Source organism: Crocuta crocuta, unplaced genomic scaffold (genome assembly GCF_008692635.1).
Source record: "Crocuta crocuta isolate KB4526 unplaced genomic scaffold, BGI_CrCroc_1.0 scaffold348, whole genome shotgun sequence".
In the NCBI taxonomy this organism is placed as follows: domain Eukaryota; kingdom Metazoa; phylum Chordata; class Mammalia; order Carnivora; family Hyaenidae; genus Crocuta; species Crocuta crocuta.
Window position 1 is genome coordinate 1,234,292 of NW_027529573.1, and position 26,858 is coordinate 1,261,149.

Sequence of the window (26,858 nt, forward strand, 5' to 3'; positions counted from 1 at the left end):
CTAAAAAAATCAGGAAAGAGATGAGGTATGTAACTGTACAGTGAATTCAACCTGTGACAGCTAAACCACTGTAGTCTTGGGAGTTCATGAAAAGAAAGCCTTTTCTTGCCCAGTGATGCAAATCTGAACATGAAGATTCCCCTGAAACACAGTATTAGCTCTGGCTGGAGAGCAAACCTTGCTGGAAATCCCACAGCTCAGAAAGCCAATGTTTTCTAAAGAACTGAGTTAGGCTCTAGAGTACGGCCTCTATATGAATGCACCAGGGATATTAAGGTCTATATCCTACAAAGTGACTGGGACACCAGGCCTGAGGGGCTTATCTCCTGGTTCTGGGGATAGTGATAAACTCAAGCTCCAGGAAAACTATCAGGGAAACAACTGTCACTAAGATAGCAAGAAAAACAAGCACTGGAAAATGCTGAGTATATGGGCAATCCCACATCCTCAGCCCTCACAACCTGTTAGAAGCTCTAGCTCACTTAATCTAAAATCAAATGGTCTTCCTGCAAATCTGGTTCCCTTCCTGATATTCTCAGGGCTACCCTTCTCTATTATTCCTGTAATCCATACTAAAATAATCTCTTGACTTCTCTTCCTCCAAAAACCAAGTCAATCAGTTACCTAGTTTAAACTTCTCTATACGTACATGCCCACACCTTCCCTCTGCCATTATTCTCACTAACCCAATCTACTGCACAAAAAACTGTTGCCAATCAATTTCCCAACATTCACGGCAATCCCTTTATATTCCTGTATTCCCAGCCATTCCTGACCTCACCTTTCCTTCTAATATCCCACCTCCATACATACACATATATGGACTCATAAACCTGCTCTGCTCAGGTAAAGGAAAGGGACCAGTGACAAGAGCCAACATTCACTAAGTACTTACATGCCAGATACTGTGCTAAATATCTGACAAGTACTATCTCCATTAATACTAACAATCTCCACTCTAGAATACAAGTACTATTAACATCTCCATGTTACATGAAGAAACTGATAGTTATAGAGGTTGGATAATTTATGAAGGGTTTCAGAGCTAATTAGAAGTGGCCATGCAATTCAAAATCTTATGTCTGGTCAGAGAACTTTACTCAACTGCTACATAACACCATCTCCCACATGGGCTAGTCTTGCAGGGAATAATCAGTTAACTTACATCAATCCTTCCTCTTTCCAGTATCATCTGTGAAAGGCCACTTGAGAAGAGTGAAGGCCACATCCAGTTGGGTTTCCCATGACTAAACATCAAATAAGATGTTACAGTCACATTTTTATCCATTTCACACTCAAGACCAAGCTCCCAAATAACCCTTTCTGTAGCTACCTCACTGTACATACTTATCTTCATTCAGTCCAACCAAAACAAATTCTGACAATGACACATTAACTGCATATAGCTGGCTGGCCTACCAGGTCCTTTATGCAGTTGAATTTACAAGATGACACCAAGTTAAGATCAGTGAAGTTCCAGTTTGGGTGCCTCCATTTCCCTCCCCTGAATCCTGATCCACTGGCTGCCAAAGCCAGAAGGGGTCTGGGGTAGGGTGCTTAGTCTTGGGGAAAGCTCTTGTGGTTGACCCGGCAGATGGGCAGAGGGGAAGGTTTCACTTCTTCACAATCTGAATGACATCCTCATCTTCCAACGTATGGTCTTTACCCACTTTTTGAGGATTGTGTTTCACAGACAGACCCCAGACCAGAGCGCTGTATGGAAGGGAAATAAAAAAAAAAAAAAGTCAGTGAAAATAATCACCTAGCTTCTACCCTATCTACCTAGGTGCCACCTTTCTGCTCAGATTTAGCATTCTAGCCCTTTACTATAGGCTTACCGCTTTTCATCATCTTGGAACCTGTGGAGGCCTGCTGGGAACAGGACTCCTGAAATAACAGATATGTCCGGAAGGCTGTGGTCAAAAGCCACTTTTGCTGGCTATAAGCGGGGGTCTCTGGAACCAGAGTGAGCACACAGCTCTTCTTAAAATTGAAGGTATTTGTGCTCTAGATGAAACTGAATTCTAACTAGGCAAGAGATGTGCTTGTGTGTACAAAGCAAAGAACAACATAGTGACTCCTGGTGGCAAACTGAAAAAATCCAGAGTAATCTGGGGAAAAGCAACTCATGTTCATGGAAACAGTGGCATGGTTCATGCCAAATTCCAAAGCAACCTTCCTACTAAAGCCATTGGCCATAGAATCTGTGTGATCTTGTACCTCTCAAGGATTTAAACTAATTGAAAAGTAAATAAATAAAGGTGTAGATTTGTAAAAACAAAACAAAACAAAACAAAAAACTATAGGCTTGCAACCGCCAAGTCAAGGACCACATTCTAAGCCCAGAAGCATTAGCTTTCCCAGCAGTATGGCACAATGGTGGCTTCAGCTACAAAGTGGCAAAGACTTTTGGAAATTGTGTGGTTCCTCTTGTTCCAGAGCCAATGAGGAAAGTCAAAGAGAAAAAAACACAAATGAAAAATGTTACAAGACTAATTTAAAATTAAAAGGAGAAACTATGGGTTATAGAAAAATACCATGAAATAATTCCAACTGGAAACCAATTCTTATACTGTCAGTTATAGACTTTTATTAAATATCCGTTTTTATTGGGTCTACTAAAATCATAAAGCACCTCCCTCCTCAGCCATGCTAGGAAAATTCTTCCTCCCTCCCAAGACACCGTAACCAGTACGCTCTCCTGATTTGTTGAATTTATGAAGGTAATTTTTACCTATAGGTATCCAATACTAAAAATATGTTGTCCTAGTGATAGAAATTGGTGAACAAGACATTAAGACCTGCCTCATAGAGGCTAAGAATTTTGTAGCAAGGAATAGAAAAAGGTGACCATGTTGTTATTAAATGGGCTTTGCAACAAAACATTCTTAAAAACCTATGTTCCAAAAAGAAATCACTGAACAAGGTTTCACTTTGTAATAAACAGATAAAAACAGGTACAGATACAACAGCATTAGTAAAACAAATATACATAAAATTTTTCAATGCACTAACAAGCAAGATAAATACAAGGTGACCATTTTATAATCTTAAACTAGAAAACTAGTTTTTATTTTTTTTTTAATGTTTTATTTCTGAGAGAGAGAGACAGCATGAGTAGGGGAGGGTCAGAGAGAGAGGGAGACACAGAATCTGAAACAGGCTCCAGGCTCTGAGCTGTCAGCATAGAGCCCAACGCGGGGCTCAAACCCATGAACTGTGAGATCATGGCTTGAGCCGAAGCCAGACGCCCAACCAACCGAGCCACCCAGGCACCCTGAAAACTAGTTTTTAATAATCATATTCAATGCCTGTAGCAACATCAGTGCCTCCTGTTTTACTGATGGCAATGTAAACAGCTTCAGCCCTTTTAGAGAGAAATGCAGCAAAATATATGAAAGGCTGTATTATTGCTAATCCTAGATTAAAGTAATTAAAAGGGAAAGGTCTCTGTATGAAGACCAGAAAACTGTGAAGTAGCAAAAAAATACAAAAAACATAGTTATAAAAATGATGTATGTGAATCCTGTAACACACAGAAAACACACAGTAAACAAAGGACATGTACATGTAGTCAAGGACACAAACAGAATGCAACAAGGACAAATGTTATAATTAGTAGGCCTAAAGTTGAATTTTTTCTATTAAGATGGTTAAAATGCTCTTTGTTTCATCATTTAAAAAAAAAAAAAAAAAAACATGGGTACCTGGGTGGCTCAGTTCATTAAGCATCTGACTGTTGATATCAGCTCAGGTCATGATTTCAAGGTTTGTGAGATCGAGCCCTGCATCAGGCTCTGCACTGACAGCCTAGAGCCTTCTTGGAATTCTCTCTTCCTCTCTCTCTGCCCCTTCCCAGAGCATGTGCATGCTCTCTTTCAAAATAAATAAATATTAAAAAAAAAAAAAACAAAAAAAAACCCCAACACTTCAAGGACTCCTGGGTGGCTCAGTCAGTTAAGTATCTGACTTTGGCTCAGGTCATGATCTTACAGTCCGTGAGTTCAAGTCCTGCTTCAGGCTCTTGCTAATAGTCCAGAGCCTGGGGCCTGTTTCAGATTCTGTATCTCCCTCTCTCTGCCCCTCTCCTGCTCTTTCTCAAAAATAAATAAACATTACAAAATTTTTTAACTTTAAAATTTAAAAAAAAAAAGAAAACAAAAAAATAGCAACCAAACAAAATTCTATGTGCTTTGAAAGGTCTCTTCTCCAAAATATGTTTCTCCCTTCTCATTAATTTCCTGGTTAACTTACAGTTCTCTAGAGGCTTAGAATAGCGTTCTGGCACCATGGAAGGTAAGAACTATCTAGAAATCTATCACATTTGAAAAAGGAAAATATCTAACTTTGCAAGACTCTCCTTCATTAATTGAAGTATATGCCAAAATATAATGCTCTGAGATAGTGAAAAATAGCACCTGCATATGGAATTTAGTTATTTTGGATAAAAGGAATGTAAAGCTTAATAAAGGTCTTCATTCTTTCAGTATTATTAGGATCAGCAACAAGTACTTTTAGTTTTTTTATGTTTGTTTTTTAGAGAGACAGAGTATGAGCAAGGGAGGGGCAGAGAGAGAGAGATACAGAATCTGAAGCAGGCTCCAGGCTCTGAGCTGTCAGCACAGAGCCCGATGTGGGGCTCAAACCCACGAACCATGAGATCATGACCTGAGCTGAAGTCAGATGCTTAACCAACTAAGCCACCTAGGCATCCCAAGTTTTTATTTTAATTTCAGTCAGTTAACAGTGTTATAGTAGTTTCAGGTGTACAATATACTGATTCAACAATTCCATACATCACCCAGTGCTCATCAAGATTAAGTGTGCACTCCTTAATCCCTATCACCTATTTAACTCATCCCCCTACCTCCCATTCATCTCCCCTCTGGTAACCATCAGTTTGTTCTTCTATAATTAAGAGTCTGTTTCTTGGTTTCTCTCTCTCTTTGGGTTTTGTTCCTTAAATTCTACATGAGTGAAATCATATGGTATTGTCTTTCTCTGGTAGAGAAAGACACTTAGCATTATACTCTCTAGCTTCATCCATATCACTGCAAATGGCAAGATTTCATTCCTTTTTATGGCCAAATAATAGTGTGTGTGTGTGCGCGCGCGCGTGTGCGTGTTGGCACACGTGCATGTGTGTGTATACCACATGTTTTTTATCCGTTCATCAATCAGACAAAAAAAAGTATTTTTAAAATGTCATTATTTCCATGTCTTCCTGATTTTCTATTTTCTTCATTTTTAAAACAATTTTTTAAGTTTCAACCCATAAAGTTGAAAATAACTATTCATAGATACTGTAATCCAGTTAGTTAAAATATTCCTCACAGGATTATAGGTTGCAATTCTGAACTACTTTACATACATATACTAGAATTAAGTAAATAAGTAGATTATAATTTTTTTAATGTTTTTATTTATTTCTGAAAGAGAGAGAGAGAGACAGAGAGAGAGGGACAGCATGAGCGGGGGAGGGTCAGAGAGAGAGGGAGACACAGAATCTGAAGCAGGCTCCAGGCCCTGAGCTAGCTGTCAGCATAGAGCCCGACGCAGGGCTCGAACCCACGAACAGGGAGATCGTGACCTGAGCCGAAGGCTTAACCGACCGAGCCACCCAGGCGCCCCTAAATAAGTATATTATATTAATAGCCAGGCTTCTCATGGTTGAAGAAAGATGTTAAAAATTTAAAAAAGGGGAAGGCCTAAAACAAACCCTGTGGTGTTGAACTGGAATCAGAGGTAACCATATAAGCTCAAGGATTTTTCTTTGTTTTTGTTTATTTACTTATTTTTTAGAAAGAGAGAGAGAATATGTGTACGTGAGTGGGGGTGGGGCAGAGTGAGGAAGAGAACAGCACAGTCAGTGCAGAGCCCAATGCGGGGCTTGATCTCCGACCATGAGATCATGACCGGAGCAGAAATAAGAGTTGGATGCTTAACCGATTGAGCCACCCAGTCCCTAAGTTCATGGTTTTTAAGATAAGGATGCATGGGTGGGTGGGTAAATAGGTGGATAGATATGAAGGGCAAGAGAGATACAGAAATAAAAATGTGTTTGTAAGCATGGGTTAGTATCCATACATACACTTCCTAGCTGTCTGCTGAGAGGCCCTATATAGCCCACTAACAATGAACACACCTAGCACACATATCTTGTATACTAGGGCTTCTTGGAGAAGTGACTGATTCCAGGGCTCGTGCAGGGAAAAATCACTTTGAATCAGGAACATCTTATAGTGCCAAAAAGTAAGGAAATGCTTTAAAAAAAAAACAGCAGGTTACTAAGAGAACACAGGAGCCAACTGAAGGAGTTCCTAATCACCAAACCTAGAACACTATGAGTAACAAAATGGTAGTACTGGATTACAGCCCATCGAAAAAATATCCAAGAGCTCATTCCAATATAATTATGAATTAAATTAATAAACAGGGGAGAAGAAATAGCTCTAACTCACAGAACTCCAGTAAATAAACATAAAATCAAAGAGGGAAATAAAGAATCACTATTTGACAAACAACACTACAATAAAAGTTGAAGTTTTATAATAATAGCCAGGTTTCTCATGGCTACCTATCAGTTGCAGTACCACTGATAGGTACTAATATCAGCAGGAAGAAAAACATGATTTGCATAGTCTCAGAGTATCTCCCCCAAGATATTTATCAAATACAAAAAGAAAAAGAAAAATACTATGTTTACAGTAAAGAATCCCAGCCGACACCAACCTCACCAAGTGATTAAAGTAAATATCACTATCAACAGGATATGCTGACATGATTCTTGTGATAGGATGCACTGAGGATATGTCATAATTTTTGTGACATTCTCACCAAAAATGCATGTCACTTCACTCATGAGAGAACACTGAACAAACCCAAAGTGAGGGACATTCTACAGAATAACTGACCAGCACTCTTCAAAAATGTGCCAGGGTCATCAAAGACAGTGAACGGCTACAGAAATATTAGTGGGAAAATAAAACACTGGATGACTAAGGAGAAATAACAACTATATGCCACATAGATTACTGAAACACAAAATGGACACTGGTAGAAAAGGTATTAAAATTCAAATAAGGGGCAGCTGGCTGGCTCAGTCAGAAGAGCATGTGACTCTTGATCTCAGGGTCATGAGTTCAAGTCCCATGTTTGGTGTATGATTAACTTAAATAAATAAATATTAAGTAAATAAATCTCAAATAAGGTCTAAAAATTAGTTACTACTATACCAATGCTAATTTCTGTTTCTGGTAACTATAATATGGTTATGCGAGGTAGTACATCAGAAGAGTGGTGAGGAATATAAGAAAACTCTTTACCTAACTTTTCAACTTTTCTGTAAGTCTAAAATTAGCTCAATTAGCTCAAAATATGATGTTAGAATTTTTTCTTTCAGCCTGGATCAACAATGAAAAGTATATGAAAGAGATTTAGGAAAATTTACCCATGCTTAAGGTTTAGAGGCGGTCTCAGTACCCACTGGAGGCTAGTATGATGCTGGCAAGAAGAATTAACATTTGTGTCTGCCAACAGGAACATGAACTAACAGAAGAAAGTCAGAGCCCTTTGTACTATCAGCCCTGCTGACCTGATGAGGCTCCTAGAGCTCTTCTGCTCCAACTTAGCATGGTTTTAGGAAGACACTACAGAGTTCTAACCAAGCATGCATTTCGGCAGTCTCCCTGATGCCCATTTTCTTTAATGCTACCCTAAGAATTGCTAGTTAGTGGAATCAGTAGCTCCCAGGGAAAAGAAAGTACTACATGCCCATGATACTTACTATTTAAATTCTTTGATAAGATTTTTATGAATCTTCATGCAGAAATCCTCCACCGTGGTCCTGGAGTAAGGCAATACCACTGGGGATGTATAATCAGGCAACTGGCCTTTGGGTTTGGTGTAACTAGAACAGAGAAGGAGCAGATGTTGCTTACTTCTTGGAATGTTTCATGCGCTGAATGCAAATTAACCCTCCAGCACCCCTGAGAAGATCTGACACAGATAACTTCCAACTTGAGGGAAGTGTCGCAATATGGTCTAGCACATGATAGAAACTAATATATCTCCAAAAAGAGACAAATTATGTTAATGAGTTCCAGAGGGTATCATTTTAGGACAGTCTGGTTTAATTCCTACAGGAATAAGACCCTTTCCACTAAGACTTACATCCTCACTAGCTTCAGATAATCCCAGATCTTTTCCAACAGGTCATCAAAATTCCAGCGGTGATGGGCAGAAATGGGGACACAATGAGGCACCTTATAGATGATATCCAATTCCTCAATGGAGATCTGATCAATTTTATTCAACACATAAATACAAGGGATATAAACTCTATAGAAATAGAAGAAAAATAAGACATTAGTCTGGAGCCCTTGACAAGACTCTCAGTGTAATTATCAGTATCCCCTCACTCAGGACCCCAAATCAGAGCTTCTCAAAAGGCATCATATGAGGAAGATCAACCCTTCAATCCCCCTAATGAAAGGCTTCCTACCAAAATGAGGCCAAACGTCCAAAAACTAAACTATGAGTTGAGAAGTAACAAAACTCAGGCCCTAGTCTGAGCCATGCAGCTCAGCCTGAGAGATCATACTACAGTGGAAGGAACACAAGCTCTGGAGCCACACAGACTAAATCTACTCCCAGCTTTGTCACTTCTTAGATAGAAGTTCCTGGGCAAGTCTCAGAATCAACTTCCCACAAAATTGTTTTATGAATTGTAAGCGTAAGTATACTTTTAAATTATATGTTTCATGATAAATTTTTAACTAAAAGCATAACATCTGGCAATGTCACAATCCTAATGTCCAATCAATAGGACAGCTAATAGCAAGCCACAACTTCTCATGCCTAACAGCTTCTACAATGCCTAACCCAAAGAATTAGTCTTTGCTTGTTTTCAAATGAGAATCAAATAAATCCCATCCAACAAATAGAAACAAATGAACAGGAAAGCAACTAAAAAATATTATGCTCAAATGCCAGGAAAAATGTTAACAGTAGCTTAAATTATTATTTAATTTAAAATACTGGGGCGCCTGGGTGGCTCAGTCAGTAAAGCGTCCAACTTCAGCTCAGGTCACAATCTCACCACTCATGGGTTCAGTTCCCGCTTTGGGCCCTGTGCTGACAGCTCAGAGTCTGAAACCTGCTTCAGATTCTGCGTCTTCCTCTCTCTCTGCCCCTCCCCTGCTCGCGCACTGTCTCTCCAAAATGAATGTTAAAAAAAAAATTGTAAAGAGTACTCTTTAATTTAAAATACTAATAATAGTAATTTTTCAAGGAATAGGGCTTCAGCTACATATCCTTAGGTTACCCTTAGAGAGAACAGATACAGCCAGCATGCTGAGTTCTATAGGATGGCCTTCAGGCTTTCTCAGATGGATTAATTCTGGGAGAGCAGATTGTGAACTACTTCCTTCCACTATTACGACACAGCTTAGGGGACAGCCTAGTTCACAGCAGGTACCTGATATGGGGAATTTGACCATCATAACCAAATTTCAAAGCAAAGAAGGATGTTAGAAATTAAAACCAACCCTTCAATTTACAACTAACAAAACCAAGGCCAACTATTTGAGATACTAGCACAGCCACAGTTAGAATCAATGTCTTCCAGAGTCATAATCCAATGTTGTTTCCACTACAAGGTTTCAAATTCAAACTCAGGCACCAGACTGTACATGTAGTCAGTACCTGTTTCCTTCTACCACATCAATAAGGTCATCCGCTGTGGCATCACTACGCAGAGTCACATCGGCATTGTGAATTTTGTATTCAGCCAGAATGCTCTTCACAGTTTCGGCATCCAGCTCACTCTGAGGGCATGTGGCTGTGAGATTAATGCCTCCTTTATCCTTCTTCTTAAAGCCAATGTTGGGAGGTTTGCTGTTCTAGCGAATCCCAAAGCCTTCCAGCTCATTTTCAATTATCTTTTTATGCCCCAAAGGTTTCAGGACATCCAAANAAAAAAAAAAAAATCTCTGAGGAGTACCTATTTCTGTACCTGGATAATCCTAGCTAAGGTGCAAGTTCATTTCTGAAGTCTGTTACCCTGGATGAGAGTAACTGACTTTTATTAGGAAATAATTAAAAACTAATCATCTTTCCAAACTCAGATGAAGGTGCTAAACACTGAATCACTCCCACCCAAATTCGTATGTTGAAGTCCTAACCCTAGTATCTACCAGAAGGTGACCGTTAGGTTTAAAGATAGGGGTAAGTAACTAGCTTAAACTCGAAAGGGTTTATCACTTAAAATGACTTCATATGGATGAGACCTAATTCAATGTGACTGATGTCTTTACAAGAAAGGGAGATTAGGATACAGACACACAGAACGAAGACCATGTGAAGACAAAAGGAGAAGACAGTCATCTACAAACCAAGGAGGGGCCTCAGAAATAAAAACCAACCCTACTCATACCTTGAATCTCAGATATCTAGCACCTCTGGAATTAAGAGAAAATAAATTTCTGTTTTTAAGCCACCCAATCTATGTCACTTTATTATGGCAACCTTAGCAAAGAAATACAGAAAGTGTATGAAATGCTCAAATACAATTATGACAGGAAAATGGGAAAGATCTTTTGGGCAGGACAGGTTAACTCTATGCTAGTCATATTATCTAGACCTCTATCTGTTAAATGTTGTAGGAAATTCTCAGTCCTCAATTATATGACTTAGAAGCAAACAGCATGGATAGGATTGATTACTCCTCCAATAACAAACACTTTCTTTACTTTACTTGGCTTCCAATATTTCAAACTCTTCTTGTCTTCCTCCTTCTTTGCCTAAGAAGTCTTTATTTGCTGATTCTTCCTAACCCCCAATCTATAATCATGGGGTAGGAGTTGGGGGGGAGGCTCAATCCTTGAATGTCTTTTCTATTTATACTCACTTCCTAGTGATCTCAGCTAAGCTCATGGCTCTAGAGTTGCTAACCACCAAATTTATACCCCCAGCCTTGATAATTCCTCATATGCCTATTTGATGGAATACCTGGGTATCTCATTAGCATCTCAAACTGAATATCCTGATCTTCCCCTTCCCTCCAATCCTATCCTACCCAAACTACAACCATTTTTATATTGAGAATCTATTTTTCCAACTCAGGAAAAAAATCTTAATGGTTCTCTCTCTCACAACCCACATCCAATCCAGGTGTAATTCCTACCAGCTACTTCCAAAATCTTTTGACAATCAACCACTTCTCATCTCCTCCACTGTTAACCCCACCAACACTCTCCATCTCTTTTTCCTAGTTTAATTTTGTCATCATCTAATATACTGTATGGACTCATTAATTTTGTTTGTTACTTTTCGACACAGAACATAAGGACAGAGATTTTTGTCTATTTTGCTTCCTCTTCCAACCTCCCTCCCTCCCAACAAGGACCTAAAACAACACTTTGCCCATGGTAGGCACTCTATCAATCTGTGTTGAATGAATAAAAACAATGGATATTAGCAGCCATCTACTTCATGAAAGCATTAAGACTGGTCTATACTCCCATACCATACCAAATAAGTAACCCAAAAGAATAAATGAAGTTGCAAAGTTAAGTCTGAGATTGATTCTTGCCCTACTTTGTCAGTCATTACAAGGCCATTGTGTTACCTCAGTTAGTGCTAGGAGAAGCTAGGTAATTTCCAAATGTCAACATCCTTCCACCCCAGTCCCTTCAGCAACCTGCCCCACCCATATCACCTCCACTTACTGTGGCTGTGAGATTAATGCCTCCTTTATCCTTCTTCTTAAAGCCAATGTTGGGAGGTTTGCTGTTCAAGCGAATCCCAAAGCCTTCCAGCTCATTTTCAATTATCTTTTTATGCCCCAAAGGTTTCAGGACATCCAAAACAATCAGGATCAAGTTACATGTTCGGGCCACTGAAGAATGGAAAAAATAATTTATATCCAAGCAAACCTCACTAAAGACTTAACTAAGCCAAATGCTCAAAAATTAGAGCAAAAATTAGAGTACGGACTGGGAGGTGTAGAGTTTCATTAAGAGACAAAGGACTTTTTTTTCCTGTTAATATAAAGAAGTTCTTAAAATTACCAAATTCTATCCTAGAAGTTAATTTGCAATGTATGCCTTTTCTCCTGGTATCCCTAGAAGATGTGTTCACTTCTAGACACACTAGCAGAAAAACAAGTCAGAATGAAGATAAAAACCAAGCAATAACCTAAATCCCTGAAAAAATTTAGAAAGATTTTAAACAGTAAGAATTCTAAAGGGGCGCCTGGGTAGTTCAGTCAGTTAAGCATCCGACTTCAGCTCAGGTCATGATCTCACAGTCCGTGGGTGGGTTTGAGCCCCACATCGGGCTCTGNAGAAAAATTTTAAATAAATAAAGTTTCATATAAATCAAATAAAAAAATAAAGTCTTTTGTTCCTGACTCTTCTACTTTAGCATAATGTTTTTGATATTCATCCACGAATATAACGTTTAACATGATTCTATAAATAGTTAAAATTAATAATTCAATATAGAGGTAATAAAATAAAAACACTTCCAAACATGAAAAAACAGAAAAATTTACCTATCGATTCATGCTTTTTCTGGTAGTTGACTAAAGAATGTGCTTCAGCAAAACATAAAAATGACCCCAAAAAGAACACCAACTCTAGGAAAAAGGGGATTCCACGCAAGAACACAGAAGAAAAGTCTCAGGATGACAGCCATGCAAAAAAGTCTAGTACTGCACTGTCCAATACAGACTCCACTAGCCACCTAGGCTGTGTAAATTTAAACCAATTAAAATGAAAAAAGTTTGAAATTCAGTTCCTCAATCACAATAGACACATTTAAAGCACTCAACAACCACACATGCCTAGGAGCTACCATACCAGTGAGCATAGATTCAGAATACTGCTGATCTAGAAGGCAACCAATCCAGATTAAAGCAAGGAGATAGGTGCCTGATGGCTCAGTCATTAGAGCATGTGACTCTTAATTTCAGGTTTGTGAGTTCAACCCCCACACTGTGAAAGGAAGTTACTTAATAAAGCAAGACAGGGCACAGGACAGTAGTGTCAGGGTTGTGGGGAAAGAATGAAATAAGTAACTATATCTAGAGCTATATTTAAGTATGTAGAAAAATACTGATGATAAGCATTTGATCTGTTAGAATATTTGAAAAATATTAGCAAACACAGAAAATAAAAGCAAAACAAATAGAGAAATAATCACTAACTCCGTGAAAAACAAACTTCAAAAACAGACTCGAGAAAAGAAGCCAAGTCATAATACACTACTTATCTTAGCACTGAACAAAAGTTACATATTCATTACATAATAATCTAAATTACGATTAGTAAGTTAACTACAAACTGTGATATACTTTCTTTGAAAGACAAGGGGTGGGGGGGCACCTGGCTAGCCTGATCAGTGGAGAAAGCGACTCTTAATCTTGGGCTTATAAACTCAAGCCCCACTGTGTAGAGATTACTTTAAAAAATCTTGGGGCGCCTGGGTGGCTCAGTCAGTTAAGCATCTGACTTCAGCTCAGGTCACGATCTCACAGTTTCTGAGTTATGGCCCCATGTCAGGCTCTCTGCTGTCAGCACAGAACTGGCCTCGGAAAACTCTGGTCCCTTGTCTCTCTCTGCTCTCCCACTCATGCGTGCATACACTCTCTCTCTTTCTTAAACATGAACATTAAACACAAAAAAATTTTTAAATAAGAATCTTTAAAAAAAAAAGAATGGGAAAAGATGTACAGAGTATAAGAGAGCTAATTCTCAACCATAACAGATGACATCTAAAATTCATTGTTAAATTACAATATAAGCATAATATTTAAAAATATGAAGGTAAGGGTGCCTGGGTGGCTCAGTTGGTTAAGGAACCAACTCTTGATTTCAGCTCAGGTCATGATCTTGCAGTTCTTGAGTTCAAGCCCCACCTTAGGCTCTGTGCTGTTGGTGCAGAGCCTGCTAAGGATTCTCTCTCTTCCCTCTCTCTCTGCCCCTCCCTAGTTCATGTGTGCACTCTCCCCCACTCTCTCTCAAAATAAATGAACTTAAAAAAAAATGAAGGTAAAAAACAGAAGGAACTGTTGAAGAAGTGACAATATTTGACAATGGGGAATGACAGTGGGGGTGAGGAGAGGTAGAGTAGCAGACTGTTGTAATTTATGATTAGCCTTTTATAACATTTTACTTTTTTTTTTTTTAATGTTTGTTTATCTTTGAGAGAGAGAGACAGAGCATAAGCAGGGGAGGGGCAATAAGAGAAGGAGACACAGAATCCGAAGCAGGTTCCAGGCTCCGAGCCGTTAGCATGGAGCCTGAAGCAAGGCTCAAACTCATAAACCATGAGATCCTGACCTGAGCAGAAGTCAACGCTTAAGCCACTGAGCCATCCAGGTGCCCCTGTAACATTTTACTTTACATAAGAGAAGGAAAGCCATGGGTGGAAGTCAGGAAACCTGAGTTCTAGTTCTGAAACCTTCTGAGTATGCCACAAACAGTGTTACACTGGACTGAAGCACTTTTTCCTGCCCTTAGTTTTTCTCCTCAAATGGAGATCTGGACTGTTACTCTCTGAGGTCTCTTCAGGTTCTGACATTCTATTCCAGTAAGAAGTCAGGTAAAACTATGCCCTTCATTGTAGTAAAATCTCTAAGTCTAACAGCCCCCATCTAAAGCAACAGTACCTGATAAAGGGATGATATCCCAGAACGATGGCAGCCCTGGACCACTTACCTGCAATGACTTGACGGCCTCTGCCTTTCCCATCCTTGGCACCTTCAATGATACCTGGAAGGTCCAGGAGCTGCAAAATTAGGATGAGGAAAGGAGAAGAAAAAAAACAGTCAAAAATCTGAACAGATCAAAAAGAATAACTTATTTTTCAAGTATCCAAAATATAAAAGATTCAAATCTAATCTTCCTTATGAGCTGTGTATTACTTTTACTATGCATTCAAATGTCAACAAGTTTTTTTATATACTTTAACTAGTTTAAAATGCATAACAACCCTGAGACAAAGATACTGGCTGAGGTTCATAGAGGTTAAGTGATTTGCCCAAAATCATAGTCCAAGTCAAGATTTTAACTCAATTTGCTGAAACCAATATTGCACTGTATGTTGACTAAAATTTAAATTAAAAAAATAACTCACATTTTGAGGGCCAAACTCATCATTGTGCATTAGTATCTCCTAATATTCCCCTTCTTTTCAGAAGGTTGAGCCCCCACACCAATTCCTTACTGTAGATAATAGCTGCATCTTGACAGTCACAAGATACACTTAGAGCTTTGCAAATCTTTCGAATTCTCCAATTCACAAAAACTTCTGCAGCCATTCTTACCTAGATGAGCATATAACAGTCACCTGTGAAACCTTTTAAAATGCAGATATCCGAGCCCCATTCTGTAAATTCTAATTTAGAAAGGCAAAGTAGAGTTCACATATTGATTTGTACTTCTAAAGGCTCCATGGGTGACTCTCATGTGTTCCCAATTGAAAATGACTGCTCAACTGCCCAGAAACTGAAGTAAAACTTCACAGAAGTCATACTATATATACCTAATGATGAGAACATAAAAACCAACTTCACAGCACACAAATCAAATACCCACCTCAGCAAAATTGCAAACTATTAGTTATAAGCCCTTAAGAGTCCACCAAGAACAGTTAAGAGCATATATAATATCTGAAAATACCAAAGGTCCACTGTATGGCCAATACGGAATCATATACATAAGCGGACAAGGAACAGAGTTGCAGCTCATCAAAACATCATTTAAAACTAGCCTTTGCTAGGGGCACCTGGGTGGCTTAGTCGGTTAAGCGTCCAACTTTCGCTTAGGTCATGATCTCGCGGTTCGTGGGTTCGAGCCCCGCGTCGGGCTCTGTGCTGTTTCAGAGTCTGTGACTCCCTCTCTCTCTGACCCTCCCCTGCTCATGCTGTCTCTCTCCTAGAAATAAATAAAACATTAAAAAAAAAAAAACAAAAAAAACCTAGCCTTTGCTATAGCCTATCTAACATTATAAAAGCATACTTCACATTAAATAAACCACAATGAAAAAGAATTCAGGAGGCGTTTAGACAGTTCAACTTTTCCTTTCAAGAACCTACTCAAATCTCCTCTCTATTCCTGACTACATAATAAATACTGTTACCTTCTCTAATATACAAAAGAGCTATCCTCTCTTCAAAAAACATAATGCACGTTGAATACATCAACCTTGTCTTGGAACCCTTAGTTACTTTGATTAACAAGGCTACATGGGAAGTAATGAGCACACCAGATCTTGATTTCTAAACATTTTCCAATAAAAGAAACTATAGCTCCTTTGGAAGTGGTTGACTTCAAGGCTGGAGCAGGGAAAAATCTAAGATTAGCATGGAACATCGTGTCTCGCCAAAAACTAAGTATTCTCAAAAAGAGGGGGCTTATGGAAAGAATGCAGGAGCTAACCTGAAGGAGTTCCTAATTGTCAAAACTGGAACAATACAAGTAATAAAATAATGGCAGTACTGGATTATAATCCAAAAAGTAAATACCCATGGGCCCACATTGATACATACTATTGAAAAATTAAGACAGAAGGAAAAGCTCTTTCAAATAGAATTCCAATTGAAAACATGCAGTAGGAAAGAGAAAAATAAACAATCACTGTGCTGACAAGCTAGCTCAGAGCCTGGAGCCTGCCTTCAGATTCTGTAACTCCCTCTCTCTCTGGCCCTCCCCTGCTCATGCTGTCTCTCTCTCTCTCTCTCAAAAATAATTAAAAACAGGGGCGCCTGGGTGGCTCAGTAGGTTAAAGCATCCAATTTTAGCTCAGGTCATGATCTCATGGTTCGTGGGTTTGAGCCCCACATCAGGCTCTGTCCTGACACCTAGCTCAGAGTCTGGAGCCTGTCTTCAGATTCTGTGTCTCCTTCTCTCTCTGACCCTCCCCTGCTCATGCTGTCTCTATCTCTCTCCGAAAAATAAATAAAACATTAAAACAATTGTTTTAAATAAATAAAAGCATTAAAAATCTTTTTAATAAAATAAAATAAAATAAAATGAGTGGGCAAGTTTGAGAAACAGCATTTGTATCTTCTCAAAGTACCTCCCCCAAGTTATTAATTACAAAAAGAAAGATAATAACTTTTTAAAAAAGAAATATAAATAATAGCTTTAAAGTATACCACTTTAACCAAATGATGCAGGTCAACAACAGCATTTAAAACATATAACATCATGAATTCCATGATAAGATGCAGAGGACACACCATCATTTCAGGGCATTCCTGCCAAAAATATGTAATACCTTAGTCTAATTATGAGAAAATATCAAACCCAAACTGAGGGACATTCTACAGAACAAGTAATCGGTACTCTTTAAGTGTCAAGGTCTTAAATAACAAGACTAAGTAATTATTACAGATAGCAGGAGAATAACAAAAAAGAACTAAATGCACAATGGGATGAAAGGGACATTTATTTCGTGGGAAAATTGGTAAAAATTTGAATGAAGTCTGTAGTTTAGTGATTACTGCACCAATATTAATCTATCCCTGGTAAGTCTTCTGTGATTATGCATGATATTAACGTAAAGGGCATCAGTGTGCATGAAACAAGAGAACCTCAAAATAATTATGCTGAATGAAAGAAGGTAACAAAAATAGAGTACGTTTATATTTACACATGGTCTTATTTACATAAAACTTAACATGTAAACTAATCTGCAGGGACAAAATATAAATATGTGATTGCTTGGAGATGAAAGGGACCATGAGGGAAGGGGCGTTTGGAAATTTCTGGGATTGGTTATGTTCATGATCTTGATTGTGGTGATGTTTTCACCAGTATATAGCTATGTCAAAACTTAAAAAACTGTATACTTTATCTAGTTTATTGTATGTAAATTATATTTCAATGAAGAAGTTTAAAAAAAAGAAAAAGTTCATCAGTTGTTTCTAGAAATTAAGTCTAGAGACTACTTCAACTCTCCCAAGAGTCTATAATCTATTTTTAACACTTAGTAATAAATCTCTTTCTGCATATATATATATATAACATCACGAAAAGGCTTTACTAGATATACTGAATCTAGCGGATGTTACCAAAAACTCAAAAGGAAAAATCATCTGGATGATCTAAAACTCTTAAACCTAGAATATGGCTATAATATCATATAAAAGACCATCTGAAAGAGAGAATATTACACTGAAAGAAGAGCACAAGCTTTCTAACTATAGCAGCTAAACACAGGGAAAATTCACTGAGGCCCTACAAAAGTAAAAACAACTTAATTTTAGCTTTTCTTCAGAGGGAAATATTTTTAAAGTTACCGTGAACCATTTAAGTGTGGCAACTAAATTTCAGACAGTATCAAGGCACATCCAGGGTGATACGGCTGTAGACATGCCAACCAAATTTCATTCAATAAAATAACCCATGCTTGACATATCTGAGTTTCATAATACAACCAAGAGATAAGAACAAATATTTCTCTAAATCATGAAACTGTAGAATTTTAAGAATTCAATGTTAAACTAATTCAAACTCAAATCAATATGCAAATCAATTATATACATAGGAAAACAAGAGTGCTATGGACCTTAGCAAGGTAGCAAGGTAAAAATAAGCCCCATAATCTTAAAAACTGAACATTCACTCTGCAGGGTATCTCTGCCTATGTGATACATCAATTTTCTTTCGAACATCCCTGGTAAGTAGTGGTTCAGTCACTACTTAAACACCTTCAGACACAATAATTCATTGCCTCAGGAGGTACCTTTACTGTTAAAAACATCATCCTTCCTAAGAAAAAAAAAACAAATCTCCCTCTTTATAATTCTTAGTAGTAAATGGTTCTAATTTTGTACACCTCTCCCTTCGAAGTCACAAATAATGATCTGCCACGAAACAGCCATTTAAAAAACATTTGAGGGCAGTCATCTTAATCCTGTTATATACTCCTTAACTTGGTTTCTGGAGAAAGTCAGAAGGGGAGGAAAAAGACTAGAGTGCAGAGGCAGAAAAGAAAGCATCATGCAAAAAAGGGGGAAAAAACCTAAAAGGTCAAGAGACAGTGAAATAAATGCTTTGTGGGCACCTAACCAGAAATCTCCCACCTTTTAATTCTTAATAGTAAATGGTGCCCATGCAAAGACTATGTTGGGAAATGTATCTTTCTGGGACTCCATGTCCAAATGTACGTAAATAAGAATGAGGATGCTTGGGCATAGGGCATACCTGGACCACTGCTTCATTCCATCTGGTTTCAGAGTCTTATTGATAATCATAGTTTTGGCAGCTTCTAGAATAACCTCTTCCCTGATGAGATGCCACTGACATCTCTTTTAGGCTTCTGAGTATATCAGAATAAGAGCTACTTAGCCCTTCTCTTCTCATGCCATGGTTTGAGAAGTTATGTGATACACAATAGTACACACATCCCATCAGTAAATAACTGTGGCTGTAAGGAAATAAATATTCAGATTACTTGGACCTAACAAACTGAACCATTAGGTATTTATTTGGCCTGGAGTACCATAAAAAATTACTGGGACAAGAAAAGGTGTCAAGAAATAATTGCTGAGACACTAAGAATGCTGTGAACCAAGCAAGTCAGGGAACCTCCAGCCTAGATTCAACGTCGCAGAATTCAGAATCTTAAAAAAAAAAAAAAAAAAAAAAAAGAATCAGAATCTCGCTTTCTTAGCTGTGCAGCCAACAAGAAAAATACATTTACATACATCTTCTTTCATACCCAATGGGACTCTTCATCTATCTAAGAAAAAGTCAGGACACCAACTTCATTAGGCCTCATAGACAAGAATTATCTTCTAAAAAGGATTTTATCATCTTATTTCTTCTCATGTTTTTAAAGCTTCTGATGGTTCTTAGCTACATATAAGATAAAATTCAACTTCCTTAGCAGGCACATAAAGACCTTCATAATTCAGTTCCAACCTATTTTTCCAGATTCAGTTTCTACCCCTCCTGTTCACACCTAAGCTTGTACCACAACAAACTATTTACCATTATGGCTGCCTAAAATTGCCCTTTACCTTCTCTGGCTGATAAAAATCTACTCGAACTTCAAGACCAACCTCCACTGTCATTTTCCTCGTCTTCTTCTTTCTTTTAATGTTTATTTATTGTGAGAGTGAGTGTGAGAGTGAGAGAGAGAAGAGAGAGTGTCCCAAGGGGACTCCATGCTGCCAGCACAGAGCCCTACGTGAGGCTCGATCCTAAGAACCATGCAACCATGACCTAAGCCGTAATCAAGAGTCAGACTCCCAACCAACTGAGCCACCAAGGCACCCTCCATTGTCATTTTCCACATGAAGCTTTTTTTCAGTCCTCCCAGACTTCCCCCAATATCCTCAGGTGAAAAACCAGTCCCTTCTTCCTATATGTTTTGACAGGCACTATCCCACTGTATTACTGTCTGTATGTACGACTCTATCACCCTTGCTAGACAGAGAGGGACTAGTAAATCAAAGATTAGACCTGGCATACACAGAGCTTCCCATAAGTGCTTTATAAATGAATGAAAGATTGGATGTTTTCCCTTCTGTGGCTTGCAGGCCTGACTCACCTGGATCTTGGCACCTTTGTATCTGATGACACCAGGCACAGTGGTCAGAGTAGTGAACTCATACGCTGCCACCTCAGAATATACTCCTGCCAGGTTACTAAGCAGTGTTGACTTCCCCACTGATGGAAAGCCCACAAACCCAATTCGAGCATCACCTGTCTTGGCCACATCAAAACCTAAAATATCAATAAATATCAAAAAGAAGAGAAAAGTTATCTCTTGAAATGTTGAGATTCAGGTAATTCCTTTCACATTCTGGTAGTCTATCCATCTAGGACATATTTCTCCAACTTTCTACAGTTTACCTTTCTAGAACTTAGGCACACAAAATTCCCTCTAGAGCAATGAACACTGTTTAATGGAGCATTTATTTAGAGACTTTATTCCTCACTGTAATATACATTTCTAGCACCCACAGTATTTTAGGCTCAAAAGTTACATAATAATTGATCTAAAAAATGGGTTTCTTTTTTGTCCTACAAACTCTAAGAACTGTATGACTGACTAGGTTTTCTTTTCTTTTTATTTAATGGCTACCAACAAGTTCAAAGGCAAATTTATGGCCCTCCTCTAGGAAGTGTAGACTTTATGACATTATTTTTGGTCCCAACCTTATCTCTCTTGGCTTCAACTTATTCTTCCTACCTACATTTCCCTTTGCACCAATTTCCTTACCTTTTATTTTGTTGATACATGCATGTACATATTCCCATAAGCCAATGAAAACTTCTGGGATCAATATAAGATATATATAGGGGCTCTTGTCTGGCTCAGTCAGAAAAGCATGCAACTCTTTTATTGAAGCATAAAGATACATATAGAAAAGTGTCTGATTATCACAAGGCAAACACAACTAAGTAATCAGCATCCACAACAAGAAATCATATTCACCATCTTCAGAAGCCCTCTCATCCCCCAATCCTGTTATTACTAACAAAAGAATAACTGCCACTCTGATTTCTAACAAAAGATCAACCCCATTTGGGTTGATCTCATTATGGTATAGCATTCCATTTTATAAATACAATATATGAGAATGTACTTAACTATTCTGCTGTTGATGGTCATCTGGGAGTTTTCCGTTTGGGATTAGGAACAATTCTGTACATTTCTTTTGGTAACTATATGTATTCATTTTTGATAGGCATGCCCCTGGAAGAACTCCTGGGCCATAGGTTATGCTTATATCCTGAGAAAAGCAAACAACTCTTGATCGTGGGGTCATGAGTTCGGGCCCACACTGGGTATAGAGATTACAAAAAAATAAATAAACTTTAAAAAAAATGATAATACAGGGGCGCCTGGGTGTCTCAGTCGGTTGGGCGACCGACTTCAGCTCAGGTCATGATCTCATGGTTTGTGGGTTCGAGCTCCGCGTCGGGCTCTGTGCTGGCAGCTAGTTCAGAGCCTGGAGCCTATTTCAGATTCTGTGTCTCCCTCTCTCTCTGACCCTCCCCTGTTCTCGCTGTCTCTCTTTCTCTCTCAGAAATAAATAAAACATTAAAAAAATGATATACATAAAACCCTCGTTCATTACTTAGGAAATACTCATTTGCCTTTGAAATCAGCAAACTTAAATAAGCACAGTTCGAGAGTTTAGGATTAGAAAATACAAATCTACCTTGATAGACTTTTCTTAAAGACTTTATTATTTTCTTAAATTATGTGTTTTGAGAGGGAGAGTGAGTGAGCACGGGAGGGGCAGAAAGAGAGGAAAGAATCCCAAGCACATTCGGCAGTGTCAGCGCAAAGTCTGACATGGGGCTTGAACCCACAAACTGTGAGATCATGACCTGAACCGAAATCATGCTTAACTGACTGAGCCATCCAGGCACCCCTAAGGTTTTATTTTTAAGTAATCTCTACCCCCAATGTGGGGCTCAAACTCACAACCCAAAGATCAAGAGTCATACACTCTACCAACTGAGCCAGCCAGGAGCACCTACTTTGATAGAAATTTTTAAATTATTTTTAAGCCATATACCTATATTATTTTGATAGAAATTACACCAAAAACAAAACAACCAACACTGAAGAAAAATACAAACCTTCTCCTGGCCCACCACCACCACCACCTTTGGGGGTAATGAGTTCTCTACGAAGCTTAGCAAGGCGAGCCTTAAGCAGCCCGAGATGGTGTGCTGTGGCCTTGTTCTTTTGAGTCCGAGCCATCTGTAAGGGAGGAATCACAGGTCATAAATCAGAAGCGGTTCCCACGGGGTAAAATATCCAGAGTGAATGCTCCCTCAAATCTGATTTTTTCCAGATGCCACTGTCAGTATATCCATTTTAGTCAGACTTTTAAGAAAAGGTGGTGTGTGTGTGTGTGTGTGTGTGTGTGTAAAAATCCATTCTCTTCATTATCCAAACCATTCTCTTCGTTACAGAGCAAACAACTGAGGTCCAAAAAGAAGACATGACCAAGGTCATTACAATTAGCATTCATAAATCAGACTAAAACTTAGCTGTGGGTTCCTTTTCCAATGCTTGTACCTGATATAGGATCACCACTTTCCTGATTTTAAAGAGCTCTGAGCGCTTCAGACAATACAATCACACAGTAATTCATGTGGAATCAACAGCTACCACAGATGTTATCACGTATCCATTCCCGGGAGCAATACTCCGGGAAATTCGGCCCTCAAGTAGAAATTGAGGGAAAGGGAGAAGGGTACTGAGAGCTGAAGAAATATACTGAAGTACGTGAGCAGGTCAAGGCTGGACCACAGAGAGGGAGAGGATTCAGTGTTGATCACAGAAAAGTAAAACTGAGAGGAACGATGTTCTGAGAAGAGCCGAACACTCGAACGGGGTACCGACCAAGGTGTAGGGAGGGTGTGGAACGCGGGCCCGGGCTAAGGGAAGTCAGGGGGCTCTGGCGGAGGCTGAGGGGAGTCGGGGAATATGGGGCTGGGCTGAAAGGAGTCGGAGAACGCAGGCCCGGTCCAGACGCGACTGAAAGGAGTACAACAGGCAAGTGCAACGCTGCCGAAAAAGGAACGCTCCGAGGGAGAGTGAAGCGCCAGCTGTGCCCATTACCTCGGCTTCGATCTCCGCGATCTTGGCTAAGGTGCTGCTCATGGTGGCGAGTCACGGGGGGGCGTAGTGATTCTCTCCCCTCACACAACCGCCTGCGGACCTGCTAAGGCCACCAGTCGCTCCTGCACCGCGCAAGCGCGGTACTTCCTACTTCTCGCGAGAGACTTCGCGCAAGACTCACCGCGAGATGTAACAGCTTGGAGTATTCTCCTCCCCTTTAATCAACCCCGCCCCGTCCCGCGAGCCAGCGCGGTGTCATAGAGCCCGGGGGAGAGGGGGCCAGAGAGGCCGACCCGGTCTGTACCTCCCCGAGCGCGCGGAGGGTCGCGCGCCACTCGGCCCCGCCCCGCCGGACCTGCGCCCACGTACTGTTTCGCGCCTGGCCCCCGGCGCGTGGTGTGTGATAGTGGTTTCTGGTTGCTGCCGGTCAGAACCGCAGCCCTCCGACCCTGGGCGTGAACGCCCGCTGTGAGTGAAAAGCTCATTCAAGCCATCTACTCCTCTTCCTCACCAGCACCTACGGGTGCTAAGGCCCCCTTTTCATACCCAGCAACAGACACTGGCGGCCTCCTCGGCCTCCTAGGTTGAATCGAGACTGATCTTAAGCCTGTCTCGCCCTCTTGAAAAAAGAAAATGCCCCTTTTCAGTTACTCAAAACTATATTTAGGTGTCTGTTTTGTCTATTCGTAACCCCGAGTACAGTGCGTGGCACATGGTTGAATGGATAATTATCAAAGGACCAGTGCTTGCAACATAGCTTGTAATACTGAAAAAATTTGAAACTGTGTTAAAGGCCCATCAGTAGGGAAATGGATAAATAATGTAGAACACTATTTCAGCCATTAAAACAGATCTGTGAGGTCTGACTGGAAAGATGTCCGGGACATATTGCTTTAAAATGAATAATCACCTACGTTGTGATCCCATTTACGTTATTTTTTAATGAGGTGTTTATTTAAGTATACGTGTACGAAAGTGCATTGTTTAAAGGTCTGAGTAAAAGGATACCGTCTCAAGCGGAATGGGATGCAAGGAAAGAGGAAAAAAGCCTTTCACTTGTTATTCTATATACTTATATGTCTTACGAACTTTTTAAAAAGATGAATTTTACGCATGTATTACTTGTGTAATAATAAAATTAAAAATTGCGAAAGACAATCATCTTCCCCACATGTCTTGTGAAGAGGGAGCCAGGACGTCCAGGAGCTACGTGCTGGTTTTGAAAGCAGCTTCCTGTGGGATCAATGAATTCTTGTTGATAGATTAGTTGATCCACTGGGAGTCCCCAGGCTAGGCTTAACCCACAAGGCTGGCCTCCACTCAGCCCTGGGAGGGAAGTTTATTTATTTAAATTTGTAAGTAAGAACAATTCCAACTTGCCAGAGACAGAAAAGGAGGTTTTATTAGGCATAAGGTAAGGAATGGGGAAAAGAAGGCTTTTACAGAAGATCCCCAAGGGCCCAGGAGTTTCCTTGTTCTTTTTTTTTTAACCTCAGCCTTTTCATAAATAAATTACAGGGTGATGAGGTAATTAGATCCTTTACCATTGGTAACGGAGGAGGGAAGAAGAGGAAAGGAAGTCCAGCTGGAATGGGATATGATGATCAGTCTTAAAAGACAGATAAAATCAAATCAGCATGTCTTTCCTAACTTGAAGTACTTAAAGAATTAATTGGCTGACAGTATCAAGGGCATGGCTGCTCTGTGAGTAGGTTCTCCTTAGCAAATCTGTCACAGGAGGCCTGCAACTAAGTTAACAACTTAATTGCTCAAGGACACCCCAGAACCCACCTGAAGGAACCCAAGCTGTCAAAAATGTGCCAAAGGGTAATATTCATCTTCTCCAGGGTTCTGGGTGGCCATCTTATTCATCCCACTAATATTTACTGAGCTCTGACTGCTGCCTGGTACTGTGCCAAAGCTGGGGACAGAGCAAAGAGAATCAGACACTGTCTCTGCACTTAAGTATCTAGGTTAGGAGGCCAGGGCCAGGCCTTTAAGCTCAGCTCCTAAGAGCCATAGCTAGCTCGGGTCAGCTTGATACTAACTGCAGTAGAGGAACTGTTTTGCCAGATGGCTAAACCACCAGTGCCTTGACATTGTATTTCTTTTAAAAATAATAATAATGATGATGAAACAGAAGAAAGACAAAAAAGCTTTGTCTCTTGCCAGGACACTCCAACCATTCTGAAATAATTTCACTTCTTCAAATGTGCAGGTGTTCTCTGGCATTTGTTTTTTCTGCTTAGTATCCTCTTTTCCCGCCCTTTCCTTCTTCCACCATCCATTTCTAGCTAACTCTTCCTCAGCCTTACAGTTTTCTGAACTCATAGTCTTTGAGAAACTTTCCTTGCTACTCAAGGCTGGGTAAGAGGTCTGCTTCCAGTTTCTCCAGTCACCGGTAGCTACTCCATCAGAGTGCAATCACTCTGGTGTTTGCCTCTCTGTTCCCCACAAACCCATGACCCCAGGGAGAAGCAGTATACATCTCTAGCACCAGCATGGAGGCAGCTATACCAAGCTCTTGAAACATATTTATTGAACAAATGAGAATAAAAACAAAAGGACAGAGAAAAAATTTTTTAAGCAGAAGAGGTATTTAAATGGCTTTCCCCTCCTAAATTAGCATTTATGACTTATTACAACACCATAGTGATTACAATCTAAACACCTGGTTCTAGTTGATGGAATGAGAAGTAACAGGAAAATGACACATGAAAAATCCATGTTACCACTTCTTTAAGCCTAGTTTCTAAACAGATCAAAATTCCCAGGATACTGTAGCAATGGAGAGTAGGAAGCCCTCAATGAAGAATAGTTATTCATATCATTAGTGAGTGATAAATGTTTTGCTTCTAGAAGTGGGTTTCTGGGGAATGTGCTTATTTAAGGCATGATGAAGACAATTATTCTCTACAAACATGTTGCCTCTTAGATGCAAATAATAAAAATACAAAAGAGTCCTCACTAAATCAAAGTCTGCTTTATTTTTTTTTTTTTTAATTTTGCCAAGTAGGCAATTCCTTGACCCATATAGTACATTCTGGTAATTTCAGTTCAGTGTGTATTATGTGCCAGGGACTATGTGCTCCTAGAAAGAGAAGAGGGGAGAGGTGAACATATAAAAATACTGAAACCTCAGTAATACAAGGCCCAGTGAATGAAGTAAGTAGCAGAAGAGATACAAACAAGGAAACTTGTGGGCTTCAAAGGAAGAAATGCCCACATCTGGTTTGGGTCAGAAAAGGGCT

General features: G+C 39.5%; 1 protein-coding gene across 1 annotated transcript; it reads right to left on the reverse strand.

Annotated features, from left to right (window-relative positions):
* Positions 1-1,397: 1,397 nt before the first annotated feature.
* DRG1 (developmentally regulated GTP binding protein 1) lies at positions 1,398-23,741 on the reverse strand. Its single transcript, XM_077761563.1, has 9 exons — positions 23,608-23,741; positions 22,617-22,740; positions 20,569-20,744; positions 14,724-14,793; positions 11,750-11,899; positions 9,706-9,856; positions 8,173-8,340; positions 7,787-7,909; positions 1,398-1,713 (listed from the first exon to the last, which is right to left on the reverse strand). Exons 1-9 carry the CDS (start codon positions 23,647-23,649, stop codon positions 1,614-1,616), a joined length of 1,104 nt encoding a protein of 367 aa, XP_077617689.1. The 5' UTR covers positions 23,650-23,741; the 3' UTR covers positions 1,398-1,613.
* Between the last annotated feature and the right edge of the window lie 3,117 nt (positions 23,742-26,858).